The sequence below is a fragment of the Octodon degus genome, unplaced genomic scaffold, assembly GCF_000260255.1.
Source record: "Octodon degus isolate 3935 unplaced genomic scaffold, OctDeg1.0 scaffold00067, whole genome shotgun sequence".
Taxonomy (NCBI): domain Eukaryota; kingdom Metazoa; phylum Chordata; class Mammalia; order Rodentia; family Octodontidae; genus Octodon; species Octodon degus.
The window spans coordinates 816,589-830,914 of NW_004524643.1; the positions used below are offsets into that span (position 1 = coordinate 816,589).

The 14,326-nt window shown below is 48.0% G+C and overlaps 1 protein-coding gene across 1 annotated transcript in view; it reads right to left on the bottom strand.

Annotated features, from left to right (window-relative positions):
- The window catches only part of Lrrc75a (leucine rich repeat containing 75A), a 52,950-nt gene extending 38,771 nt beyond the window's left edge, over positions 1–14,179 (bottom strand). The window contains exon 1 of the mRNA XM_023719347.1: positions 13,841–14,179. Within this exon, the coding sequence (XP_023575115.1) occupies positions 13,841–14,092 (252 nt within the window). The 5' untranslated portion in view covers positions 14,093–14,179. The remainder of the gene's footprint in view (positions 1–13,840) is intronic.
- Between the last annotated feature and the right edge of the window lie 147 nt (positions 14,180–14,326).

The window sequence follows — 14,326 nt, forward strand, 5'->3', positions numbered from 1 at the left end:
AAAAAAAACCCCAAAAAAACCCCCACAAAAGCAAAAAAACCACCCAAAACAAAACATAACAAGATACTCCAGTAGAATTAGCTGTAGAAGTGGACCTGGAAGAAGAGGAAACTCAACTCCTGACTGCATACATTAACTTTTACTATTTTTTTTTTTCCTTTTTTTTGTTGTTGATACAGGGTATCACTATGAAGTTTGGACTCATAGTGATTCTCCTGCCTCAGCCTCCCCAGCGCTGGATTATAGGTGTGCATCACCACGTCTGGTTTCTGGGCCAGCATGGCATGCGGTACTGGGGACTGAACCCAGGTTCCTGCACTTGCCAGGTTGGTGCTTAGACCACTAAGAGATCTCCCTGGCTCTTCTATTCCCTTTTTTGTTCATTTGTATTTTTCATTCTCTTTCTCTCTCCTCTAGCCCACCTCAGTGGTACCTGGGTATCAACCCAGAGGCTTCAGTGCATTAGGCAAGTGTTCTCTCACTGAGCTTTATCATCACCCTTTTTATATTGTTATTTTGAGGCAGGGTTTCACTACGGCAAGCCTTGAATTTGTCATCTTCTTGAGTCAGTTTCCTGAGCAGCTGGGATTATAGGTGCACACTATCAGTCTAGGCTTATTTTGTCATTTTCTACACTGCTTGTACACTGCCTTCACACCAGTTTTTAAAAATCCAGTATTTGTTCTTTAAATAATATATCAATCTTAGAATATTATGAGAGAGCAAAATAAACATGAGAAAATGCTTTATGGGCTAGAGAGTGATGCACAGATGGGCTTGTGTCTTCCTGCCCACCATCTTCAGTCAACACCCAGACAACAGGAATAAGCTGGTAGCTTCACTTTGATCTTCCAGTTTTCATAGGACCTGGTCCCCATCTTCCTGGCTGGGTGGTGGGCTTGGGGTGGGGTACAGAAGGAAGCTGACTGAGCTATGGCAGACCACTGAGATATTTTATTTATTTGTTTATTTATATTTTTTGTAAGGGTCTGCAGGGCCTCACCATGTAGATTGAACTCATAGTAATCTGCCTGTATTCAGCCTCCCAAGTGCTGGGAATACAGGCATGTGCCACCATGCCCAATCTCAACTGCAGTCTCAGTGCACCCTGGGGGCAGGGCCGGCATAGCACAGCGGGGATCAAACCCCAGCTTTTGTGTCTGCCTAAAAAGTTTGCTTCTCACCTAGGGAAGGGAGACACAGAGATGCACAGCAGGGAAGACACTGAGAGAAACAGAGGCACAGAGGAGAGGCAGAAAGTTATATGTGGCACTGAGGACAAAGCAAGGTGAGGGATTTCTCTGGAGCTGGGGATGGTGTTTTAGTCTGTTTTTTGCTGCTGTAACAAAATACCTGAGAGGTTTTTTTTTTTTTTTTTTTTTTGAGACAGGGTTTTGGTCTGTAATTCAGGCTAGTCTTAAACTTACTATGTAGTCCAGGCTGAACTCTAACTTGTGGCAATCCTCCTGCTTTAGTCTCACAGTGCTGGTGTTATAGGCATGCATCACCCTGCCTGGCAAGTATTCATGATGAACAGATTTTATTTATTTAATTTATTTATTTTTGTGTATGTGTATGTGTGTGGCCAGCTCAGCCCACCAGGGGGCGGGGCTGGCTGGCATATGGTGCTGGGGGATTGAACCGCGGTCCATGTGCTTTGTTAAGTTTGTTCTAAATAGGTGCTTTAGACCACTGAGCCATCTCACCGCCCCTAAACAGATTTTATTTAGTTCATGCTTCTTGAAGTTGGGAAGTCTAAGAGCTTAGCGCTGGCACCTGGTACAGGCCTTGCTGTATCATAACATGGCCGAAGATGTCACACCATGAGGAGATGGAGCAAGTACGTGAAACCTTGTAAAACCATTGGTACAATGGTAGGGGCTCCACCTTGATGACCTTACCTAAGCCTAATGACCTCCCAAAGGCTGTACTTCCTTGTCTTGCACGAAGGATTTGGAGGCAGATTTATTTATGTCAACGGGCACTGACCAGGACCATTCCCAGAATATCAGGCCCGGATCTCTCGTGGTCTAGGACTTTTATATGATGCATAAGCAGGAGGTACAAAGGAGGTACAAAGGTGAGACAGAACAACCTGGGAGTTCTTCTGATTAGCTGCTGCGTGAGATCATTTGGTTACAAGGGTAGATTAATGATCATCAGTTTATGAAGTTTTGTACAATGGTGCAATCAGACATCCTGTATGTATGCTCTCGTGGTTACAGGGGTCAAGGAAGTAATTACAAAGCCATGAAGCAGTTACAGAGCTAGGCAGTTTCAAAAGAACAAGGTTTTAAAAAGAACAATTTCTCTTGCATAGTTTTCCCTTTCATTTCCTCCTGTTGTTATTCAGAAAATATTTTTTCAGTGCTAGGGCTGTTTTTTCTTTTTATCTCAATCAAATCCAAGAATTACTGGGCCTTGTCCATTTCGGACATTGGACTGAATTATCTTCCAGGTGTCAGATTTTGCCAGGCAAGATCCCATGGTTAAATTAAACTGAGCCAGAATCCAGACCCCAACATTAAATGTCAGCACATTAGTAACAATAAACACTTTCTAATCATAACTTATAACCTTAGGCTTTCTAGAGGAGGAAGACAGTTTAAAGTAACAAGTTTGACTAACAAAACCATATCGAGTAAGGAAATGAGTCTTACTGATTATCTTCCACCCCTGTGGGGCAACTGCCCACAAGGCCAAGGTAAAGGCCAGTAAGAGGATAGGGAGCAAGAACCAAGCTGGATGACACAATATCAAATACATATAGGAGGGATTGGGGTAAATACACTTGGAATCCCATGAACATTGTCTTCTAAGCTTCAACTGTGCATTGACCGGTCAGCATTGAGAGTGACAGGAGCAAACCTTTGAGTACACTGTCCCTGTAGACTGAGCCATCGAGGAGCTGTCCAGGTAAGTTTTTCAGCAGATCTAAGGCTGGCTTTCTGAAATTTGTAGAGGCAGTTATTATGTACCTGGATTATATGCATGTGCAGGAATGTCTACAGATATAGTTGGTCTTTTAACTGGTTATAAGCTTTATGCAGTTTTATGTTTTATTTCTGTGTTTTTAAATGGGGAAAAATCCACTACAGTGTATGAGGCCAGGGAAAGTAACACACATGCTGAAGCCTGAGCTAGCTGCAGGGGTACGGGTGCCGGTGCTATGGCTTGAGCTTGGCTTGCAGAACAGATGGTGGGGGCCAGTGTGGCGCTGATCTTCCAGGAATACTGGGTAAAGTTTTCCTGGTTCGGGCTGATGTTTCAGTCAACTGGACCCCTGGAGGGGCTTAGGCCTCTGGACTGGATTATTTTGAGTGTAAGTTTGGTATTGTTGATGGCAGGTTTCCAAACAGCAGTTTGTTGTGCAGATCATCTCCGCAGGAGAGTTTTCGTCAAACTAGTTTTGTCCAACGTGACTACAACATATCTAGCCTGTCAGACCTCACTCCTAACAGAGATATTTCTATCCAGAAACAGGGTGTATTCAGCATCTGTTAGGGGGGTCTATTTTTTTAGAACATATCATCCCAGTACAGCATGTGGTACCTGGACAGTTAAGTCTTGGTCTAAGATGACCTTGTTAGCTTTCTTGATCAGAAGGACAGTGGCTGTTAAGAGTACAAAGCAAAGTGGGGAGGCAGGCCTTAGAGGCCCCTGGGCGGTCCCAGGGACCGACAGTATGAGGAAGCATACAGAAGCCTGCAGCGCCAAGGAATTTATGGATTTTCTGTCTTGTAACCAGTTTCTGTCAGATATTGTAACAGAACTTTTGTGTAGGCAATGCATACCAGGGCAGCGCTGGCAGCTTGGGGTTCTTGAACTGACTTTACAGGTAGGTGAGGTGTACTGTTTGACGCAGGTGGGGATTGCCTTGAGACACAGCTTGATCCCCAAAGGGGCATGATAGCAAACCTGGGGGTGAATCCTTTGTCCATCCTTCTGGAAATGAGTCTAAATTTCAGAGTTATGATTATCAGGCATTTCAGGCTGATGTAGGTGTTATTTTTCCTCCCAGAGTTGAGTTAGAGTCAGTATCAAGCCTGGGACAGTGGACCCAAGTATGAGGGAGGCTGGTCATACTCCAGGAGAGGTGTAGGGAACTCAAGTATGTACAGGAATTCATGTTTGATGAAGTGTCCATCAATCTCACAGGGTCTGCTTTGGCAGACTTCCTTTTCAGTGAGAGCTTGAGTAGGCAGCTTCAGTAACTTTAGATATGATTATTACCTTCTTGCCTTCCTCTTTGAAGTCTGCCAGGATAGCAATGCAGTACTGATCTAATGCTTCATGTCCCTCTGATGCGTCACAATCCAAGTTTGGATGCACTCAGGGGAGGACTGTGTTCACCCGAACATCAGGATTAACTCTAGTGGTGAGGACTTTTCACTTTAACCAGGCTTGGCCCCAATTAAAATATGGTGGTCTTCTTCAGTATTACACGGAATCAGAAGAAGTTGCAGACAGAGTTAGAAAGAGTCATCCTCTGTTAGCAGGTGGGTACACAGGTGCAGAGCCAAGGTGGAAGAGTTCTTAACCCCTTATGGCAACTGAGTCCAATCTGGAAGAGCAGCAGGCCGTGGTGGAGGAGACAGAACTGGCAGTGATGGTGCTGCGGTTGGCTGAGCGGCTTGGGGTTGATGAATGTAAAGAGGAAGGTTGGACTCAGGGTCCACGGGCAGAACAGGATGAAGCTTTCTGGCTTAGACTGAATCTGAGAGACGCTCAGATGGCCTTGTTAGTTTGTTTTGAGGACGAAGATGGCTTTCTTGTCATGCAGGACACAAGTGTGGCGTCAAGGTGGGAGAGTTTTTAATCTCTTATGGCAAGTTGAGTCCCCTTGAGCTGGCCTTCTGCCTCAGGATTTTCCCAGTTGAAGGGGCTTATGGGAGCCACTCACAAGCAGAGGAAGGCATCTTTTCTGCATTGACAGCACAGAGATCTTGCTCAAGGTGATTAGCAGTCTATCAGGCTAACATGTGGCTGGATGCCTGTTTGTGGTTCCCCGTAACATGTAATAGCAATGGGAAACTTTAAGATTATGGTTATCTGTCTCAGGCTGACGCAGCTGTCATCTTCCTTTTGGGGATCAAATGAGAGGGAGGCTGATGGGCTTGGTGCAAAGGAGATGTCCTCTGAGGCTGTAAATTTGTGCCAGGAAGATGGGGTGAGAGGCAAGAGTCCCAGTTTCCCAGGTGATGGTAACTTTCTGGCAGAGGGAACTTTTGACCAAGAAAGTGACAGATTTACCCTCCAACTTTTGCAATGATTGTGGGCTCGCAGGGGCTCAATTTGATAGAGTTTGTTCTGTCCGATCTATTCAGGCCTGACAGGGTACAACTCATTTGTCAGGGCTGACAGTCCAATTTTCCTTAGTTAAAATGTGGCACTCAGAAGGGATTGCTGACAGTTTTCTTGGGGGCCATTAGATGATGCCATCTGACCAGGACAGGTGAGTCTCTGGGGTGGGGCGGTGCCTCCGTGGCTGAATGTAGGCAATGAACTGGAACTGGTTTGTTGGCTGGAAGTAGAGGAGTTGGGAGTGGGGAGTGAAGCTATAGGTGTTGGTGGTAACTGCAGCAGCTGACAAGGGCACCAACGTGGAATTCTCAGGATGAATGGACCTCTCTCTCTCTCTCTCTCTCTCTCTCTCTCTCTCTCTCTCTCTCTCTTTCTCTCTCTATTTTATGATGCAGGGAGTGGTTTGGCTTTATTTTTAACTCATAAAAGCCCCTTTTCCTACCTTCAGAGTCTGAGGGTTTGAACTAATTAGTTTCCTTTCTATTTCCCTGTGGTGTATGTTGTTTAATATTGAATGACGGCACAACAGACAAAGGGTGGGTGCCCTTCAGAAAGAAACCATTCCGATGTCCACCTGACCACACCCTTTGCAAGGACTTAGGCTCAACCTAGCTAAGTAGGGTGCCAGCCTCTGTTATGCCATATGCCTACTTCCACAGAACCACAGGTGAGGGCCCAATCAGCCACTGTGACCAGTGCTTCCCAGTCTTGAGGCACAGATGGAGCAGCCTATTGCTTATGCTAGCTGGTCCACTCACTCACATATTCATTAGGCAGGCACTCTGAGGTTAAACATTTCAACCACTCTTCCCTTGAGGGAAGGGTGATCAAGCTCTTCTTGTGTTTGAACTCAATAAGACTGATGGACAGACTAAGGAGGTGATCAAGCTCTTCTTGTGTTTGAACTCAATAAGACTGACAGACAAACTGGGGTGCCCCTGCGGGTCTTACTGGGATCAGGCAGGCAGGCAAGTAGGCAGGTAGGCAGGCAGGCAGGTACCACAGGAGTGGGGTCATTGCTGTGGTGAAACCTGACCATGTGGATTACAAGCTTTTGGGAATGGCTTATGGGAAGAGATAGGAAAGGTTCAGAGATGTTGCCTATAAGCGAAGCGCTGACAGACAGACAGAAAGACTACATCCTACTCCCTTTGGGGTCTGATGTGAGCTGCTCAAGTGGGGAGCCAGAAATTCTTCTGCAGACTTCTGTGGAGACCCAAAAAGTATCGAGGGTGTGCCTACTCATCAGGACCTGGAGAAGTCCTTGCTCTGTCCACAAGGGCCATGACCAGTAACCAAAGAGGGCAGTGCAGTCTGTTTTCTTGGCTGATGTACCAGATGCAATGGCAAGTAGAAACACCAAAATGACACTCAGGATTTGGAGACAGATTTATTTATATCAATGGTCACTGTCTGAGATCATTTCCTGAATATCAGCCCCCAATCTCTGGTAATCTAGGGCTTTTATGTGATGCATAAGCAGGAGGTACAAAGGAGAGACAAAATAGCCTCACAGCTCTTCAGGATAGCTGCAGGGTGAGGTACAACTGTACAATGGTACAATTGGGTATCTTGCATACACTCATGTGGTTACAGGGGTCAAGAAAGTAATACAAGGCTATGAAGCAGTTACAGAGGTAGATAGTTTCAAAAGAACAAAGTTTTAAAAAGAACAATTTTTCTTGTACAGTGTTTTCCTTTCAGTATCATCAACATATGAATTTGAGGATGTTTCCAACACATGAATTTCTGGGGACACATTTAAACCACAAGACCCAAAGTGAGCTTCAGCCCCAAAGTGATCCCCCTTTGCAAGCAAACCCTCCAGTACTCTCTACTCTCAGCTGGACTCCTGTGTCTATCCTGGTTAAGATAAAGTTAGAAACATAAAATGCCACATCCCTTTGAGCAGCAGCTGTCGGCAGAACTCCATATGGCTGCATCAGCCAGGAGTCTGAGCTAATAAAAGTTAAAAGAGAGAGAGAGAGAGAGAGAGAGAGAGAGAGAGAGAGAGAGAGAGAGAAAGCAAGTGGGAAATACTCCCAGAGAGCCACGTGGCACTGCTCAAGGCCAGGGTGGGAGGGTGGGGAGGAGAGTAGATATCATGAAAAAGGGTCCCCACCCCTCCTGGGTGTGTCAACGTTTCTGTTCTCATTTCAAATATTCAATTCTTTTAGTAATGGTGAGCCCAAGACATAGTACAGTAATTGAATCTGCTGCTTTAGATAACGGGCCCCTCCCCACTCCAGTTTCTTTCAGCAAGAGAGGATGGTAAGAGTGCAAGTGCAGAAGTGCTCGTATCCCTTTCCTTCTCCAAATTCGGATGTTGAAGTCCTAATCTCTCCGCTAAGGGTATGTGAGGTGGAGCCTTTGGGAGGTGATAAGGTCATGAACTCTCATGAAAGGAACCAGAGTCCTCATAAAAGGAGCCCCAGGGAGACCTTTTAAATGCCCATGTAAGGACAGTTAAGAAGGCATAGCCTAGGAACCAGAATGCAGACTCTTACCAGATGCCAAATCTGCTAGGGACTTGATCTTAGACTTCCAGCTTCCAGACAGAAATGTTTTTGTTGCTGACAAGCTATCCAGTCCCCAGTATTTTGTTATAGCTGCCTGAAGAAGCCAGTAAACACACAGCTGGGAAGAGCCAGGGCATAGAATACATATGTATGTATATAAGCATATGCATATATGTATATAAGTATGTGTGTGCTTACCTATGTGTGTAATTTTTCATGACACCTACAGTGCTGCTCTTGGTGGGGGAGGGGAGGCAGATGACTGATAATTCTCCACTTTGGGGAAGGGAGTCTCCTCCAGGGTTGATCTCATCCTTTGGGAATCCTGATGGGGAAGCTGGACAGAGACAGTGGTCAGCTGGATAACCCTTGGGCATTGGGCATATTACCTGTAAGAGTTGTGAAATGCAAGGAACAGATTGGAACCTTAGCATTGGAAGGGATAACTGCACTGACCATGAAAGTACAGGAGGGCTATTGGTCTGTGCTAATAGACACTTGAGGAGTCTGAGCCAAACTCAGCCAGCTCCTGAGAGAGAAGCTAAGAGCAAGAAGTATGTCCAAGACATTTAAAAATCCTATAAGGATTTCCTGCAAACCACCTATGTGCCAAGTACCTGATTGGGGCCTCTGCCCCAGGGAAGCACACACAGAAATGAACCAACACGGGAAGGGGGAGAAAAGGCTGCATCCATTTGGATGTCCATGGGTGTAGAGGAACCAGGCACATTAAGGGTTCTAAAGAGAAACATCAAAGCAGTTTCTAATCATCTCTGAGGAGGTGGCATTTGTTTCAGAAAAGATCCCTCTCTCCACCCCATAAGGTCCTTAAGTCAGTATAACTGGCCCAGTCACAGGCCATGTGGTTATGCTTGGCCACTACAGAGTCTGCTGTGTCCCTGGCTGGTATCTCTGAAGCCCTGGAAATCAACAGAGCACGGCCTGACATAAGAATCCTTTTGCATCTCTATCATTGGAAACGCCTGGATCCAGTCCAGGAAGAGAGCAGTGGATTTTAAAAAAGAAGGTTTCTTTGTGGAGAGAACATGGATGATTCAACACAGGGGCAGATCAGGACTGTGGATGCCTGGCTCTCCCAGCAGGCCCTGCTCTCCTCCTGCCACTTCGGCAGAGGCCCCAGACTGCACCTGCTGGTGGAATCCCGCAGTGCCACCGAGGCTGGGCACCATGCCACTCCTCTCTCCAAGAACACCACCACCTGGCAGGCTTCCAGGAACATTCAAGCCCCACGGACATCACTCTCAGGAATCCACCCACTCAGAAAGCAAATGCACAGGATCTCATGACCATACTGACAGCCTGGTAAGTCAGCATCCAGCTACAAAGCCACAGCTGGGGCTCCAAGTGCTCTCTGAAGATACACCATGGTCACAGTGGTGCAGACACACATATACACATCTTCACAACACACAGACTTACTAAAGATGTCATGAGCCTTCGGGGTTTTCAATACTATACCACAGATAATGATGGCAGTAGGTCTCCATTCTCAATAAGCACATGACGTTATCTGACAGACAAAATGATCATCAGGAGAAAAACTGTACGAGATGATTAAATGCCAATCTGTACAGTGGGACTTAAGGGCATCTGGATCTCAGGGCTTGGGCTGATATCCTGAAGGGAGTGCCCTTGCAAAGGCGCAGTGCCTTTGGTGGAAATAAGGAAATGCTTTCCAGGCAGAAGAACCGTAAGAGCAGTAGGGACTTTCCTCCATGGTGTGTGGTGGCTTCCCACCAGCTTGCTGGCAGAAATTTTCTCCAAATGCTTGTCCATTATTCAGCACCCCAGGAGGAGGAGAGGATGAGAAAATGATGCTCTGGGTTCTAGGTGGTTCTTTTTGCTCCTGATCCCAGGCTTAGAGTGAAGCCAGCTCTGCCATCCTGACAGCAGACAGAACCATAAATCCAGGTGCAAGCCACACTGCCTGGTAACAGAATAGGTTGACACTAAGATAGTTCTGCACAGCAGGGTGTGCTATATAGGTAGTAAACCAACCCAATCAGAACCTCTTTAAGAGAAGTAGGTGCGATGGTTTGGACAAGTGTTGAGAGCTTGGTCTCTAGCCTGTGGCACTATTGGGTGGTAGTGGCATCTATAAGAGAGGGGCCCAGTGGGAGATCTTCTGGTCACTGGGGCATGTCCTTGAAGGGGGTGGTGGGACTCCAGCCCCTGTCCCCTTCTGTTTCTCTCTCTCATACCACCATAAGGTGAGCAGTTTCCTCCACTGCATATTCTCTGCCATGACATGCTACTTTACTACAGGCCCAAAGACAACTTGGCCAAGCAACCATGGACTGCAACCTCTGAAACAGTGAGCCTAAATAATAAACCTTTCCTTCCTATAAATTGGTTATTTCAAGTATGTTGTTATGGTAACAAAAACCTCACTAACATAGTAGGGATGCTGATGAACACTAAGAATAGGTCAGTCAAGAGAAATGGACCTTATATTCTGATGTTCTATGACAGTTATGGAGAACCTTTTAGAGCTTTCAATAATACAAACAGCCCATCATGGCATGAGTGTCATAGGTTCACCATCATTGTTCTATGAAATGGGCCAGTGACCTGTTTTGAAACTTTTGAGACTCAGGTGTTTGGTTGAAGAGATGATAACCCACTTCCCATGTAGCTCAACACTTGTACTCTTTCCATGATGGAAAATCACTTCTTTCCCAGAATTCCTTACAGATGGTAATCTTGGCCCAAGCCTTCAATTACTCCTAGAGCAGAGGATGGTCTATGAGAAAGTGTGTAGACAAAGGGAGAAGAGTGACTTTTTCTATTTGAATCTCTTTTAGCCCCATGAGCATTTGCTCCAGACTACTTCTGAACTTCTGACACACACTGAGCCCTGGCCAGATAGAATCCAAATATTCCTCGGACCAGACCTGAATGAAAAGGATGCCATGACATTACTCCTAGTCCAGCTATACCCAAAGTAGGGCAGATTCTCCTGTTTCTTGTCATGGCTGCCATAAGAGCATGTCTTGATTGTGCTGCCAGCACAATTTCATACACTTTGTAGGATTTACTCTGATCCCACTTTGGGAAATGACTAAGCACAACCAGAGAGATTACAAAGGTCCAAGGTCATGCAGACTGAGCAAGCCACTCTGACTTGATCCTGAGCCCCAGATTCTTCTCAGATGATACAGCTCTTAAGGGGAAGGGAATTGATTTCTGCTCTTTCATGGCAGTTGCCTGTATCCCTGAAGTATAAGTGAGGCTTCCTGACACCTCTCCAGCGAGTACCAAGCTGCACAAGTTCCAAGCAAGAAAGCACTCCTCAAGTATTTAGGAAGCAGCACCAAAAGCCCAAGTCCATCAGAAAATGTCACACATGGTTCTAGGGTTTTGGTAATCCTAGTGGAAGCAAGTCACAGCAGCATGAGGGGAGCTATCACACTGGAGCAGTAATTCTGAACTTCGGTTCTGTTGACTGGGTTCAGGACTCTGTGTACCCTCTGGAATTGCTTGCAAGATTGAGGTGCGGGGAAAGGCATGGCAATGCATGTTTGTAATTTCAGCATTTGGGAGGCTGAGGCAGCAAGAGTACTATGAATTTGAGGCCACCTTGGGCTACATACTGAGTTCAAGACTGAACTATAAAGATAGACTCCATTAAAAAAAAAAAGACTGTGTTAGGGTACATTTGCCTAGGAAAAGTGTGTGTGGCTCTTAGAAAGATCAAGGACTCAAAGACATTGAGAACTACAGGAATTAAGGACCTCATGTTTCCTCTAGCCCTATATATGCAGAGCATAGACAAACCTGGGTGCCCAAAACACACTATCTAACCTAGGGGAATGTGTTACGTGCAGTGGGTGGTGATCGCTATCCTAGATGCTGCTACTTCTGGGCCCTAATTTTTGATGTCCACCCTGGGGCTCCCAGACATTCTGGCACTACTGAACACCCTGCAATCTGCATACACCTCATCTTCGTCAGGCCCTGCTGTTTTCAAGTCTCTGACTGCTAAATTTCCTTTCTGAACACTACCACCTCCAGGCTACAGGAGGAATCTGGAAAGGAAAATGCAACACAGAAGAAAGAGCACTAATTCAGCTGGACATTCCTCAAGTCAGTCTCAGGGTCCTAGGAAATCCTCCTGTTTGTCATGGACATTTGGACACACCTGCACTCCCCTCCCATACTGCCCAGGGCTGGTGACTATTTCCTGTAGGGGCCGTGATCTCTGCATTCCATGCAGTGTGGGGCAGCTTTGTAAGCCCACAGGATATTTTACCCTACAGACAAAGGTCAAGAGAGCCCCTGAAAAGGAAGAAGTGCAGTTAACTCCTTCCCCTACCAGACTTTCCAGTTCTGTTGCTGAGAAAGATGCCAGAGGAAATGTTCCTGGTCTCTAGCCTCCTGCAGGGAGAAGCTCAATTTTCCCTTGGTGTGTGGAGTCACACTGGGGAGTCTGAAATACCCACAGACTGGGTCCAGCCTCCTCCTATGAGCCTCTAATTGATGCTCAGGAAAACTGGCTTCATCTTGTTCTTACCCTTTGAAAAAGGTTTGTTGGCCCCTGCTACACTTCTGTGTCTTTCAGTGTATCCTTCCCAGGATCAAGCACATTACTGGTAAAATCTTAGTTTAGTGTGTAAATGGGATCTGATGTTCTGGAAAATCCATTATTCTGTTTGAAAGTGAAAGAGCTGCCACAGAGGCTGTACATCAGTTTCTAGTTTTCAAAAGACAAAGAAAAATGCACATAGGCTAAAGTTACGAGGTTTGGAATGCTTCCTTTCTTTGGTGATTCAATTTAGGGAAGGCACCTGGCAATCTAGTAACCTCTCAGGTATCATTCTGGATATTGTATGAAAAAGCAGAGGCAAGGGTGGAACCCCCATATCTTCCTACATCACCAACTCTCTGCTTCCCCCTCTTGAGTAGCGCGTGGCTTGGGAGCACACTCCAGCATAACACTGCACACTGCATCAGATAGAAAGGTAGAGGGCGGTGCTGGGGAACCCAGGAGAGATGTGGATATGTTTAGATTTTGGGAGCTCATCCTCAGAAGGCATTCCTACAGCCTCTTTCATCAGTGATGGGAAAACCTCACAAAGGTCGTCTGAGGTTGCCCCTCCCCCACTCACCATAGACTGCATCTCCACTGGGGACACCCTAGCAGGAATACAGGGCTTGGGCATGTCCACTCCACAAAGCCAGCTCAAGACAACTTGGGCAGTTTTGCAACCTCCTACCTCTCTCCCACTCAACAAAATCCATGGCACAGGCCACCCTCTTCCCACAAAGCCGAGAACAGAAAACAAGCCAAAGAGGAAGGGGGGTGAAGCATCAATCCTAGGGCAGCTCTCAAAAGGGGGAATCTTGCCAGATCTAGTCTGTCCCTAACCAATAGGACAGGACCTGCTGGGAGCTGAGCGTGGCAGCCTCCTGGAGTTCTTGCTGGCCAGGAAATCAGCCTAACTCTCCTCTTTCCACGCCTTTTTCAGGGGCTCATGCTTGATGACCCGCCAAAGTTAGGGGAGGTAAAACTACTCCCTGACGTACAACCAAGATACCTCTGAGGTAGGCAAATAACCTAGGGTCTGGCACCTCACCAACTCTAAAGACATGCCCTTGGATGCCCCTCGGGAAGCCGGGTTTAGCAGATAACTGCGCATTCCTTGGGGACCCCTGGTTGCAAGTGACAGCCTTGAGAACAGAGGAAGAGCCTTGGCCCAGACCAGGCACACATCCCTGCACCCCTCCCACCGACCATTCCCGGAGACATGCGGAGGAGCAAAGCAGGGATCTTAGTCCAACAGGTCCCCTTCAACGGGCTTCAACCGGCTAGCCTTCCTCCACCCTGACCTGAGGCCCCAAATTCAGTGAGAGTGCCAAGGCACCTGCTACCACCAGGGCTCCATCCCCGCGGAAGGGGGCCAGGGCGGTGCCCTCGCCTCTCCGGCTTTCCCGGGAAGGGGCGGGGCGCTCGCCAGGCCTGAGCCCCTCACCCCTGACCCCTACCCCTCACTCACCTGGCGCAGGTGCTGCAGCAGCGTCCCCGCCTCCTCCCTCCGGCCCTGGCGCACCATCCGCAGCAGCTCTTGGACCATGCTGACGCGCCGGTGGTAGGGGGGCAGCCCGGCGCCGGCGCCCGCGCGCCCCGCCTTGTCCCCGGCGCGCAGCAGCAGCGACGCCCAGAAGTCTGGTCGTTCGCGGCGGGGGCCAGGCGCCGCGCCGGGGCTGGCTCTCTCCGCCAGGCTGCCCTTGGTCTGCCGGGTACCCATGCTGCCACCCGCCGGGACTGCCCGCGCCGGGCCGTGAGGCCGCGTCCCCCACTGGCCACCCGCCCTTCGGTCGCCTGGGCGCGCCCGCCTCCCCGACTGCAACTTTGGGGGAACTGTTGCGCGCGGGCGGCACGGAGGCGGGGGCGAGCAGCTGCCCGCGCTCCCCTCGCTCCTCCCTTCTGGCTTCCCGGGCGCGCTCCCCCGGCGCTAGCCGCCAGCCCGCCGGCCCCGCCG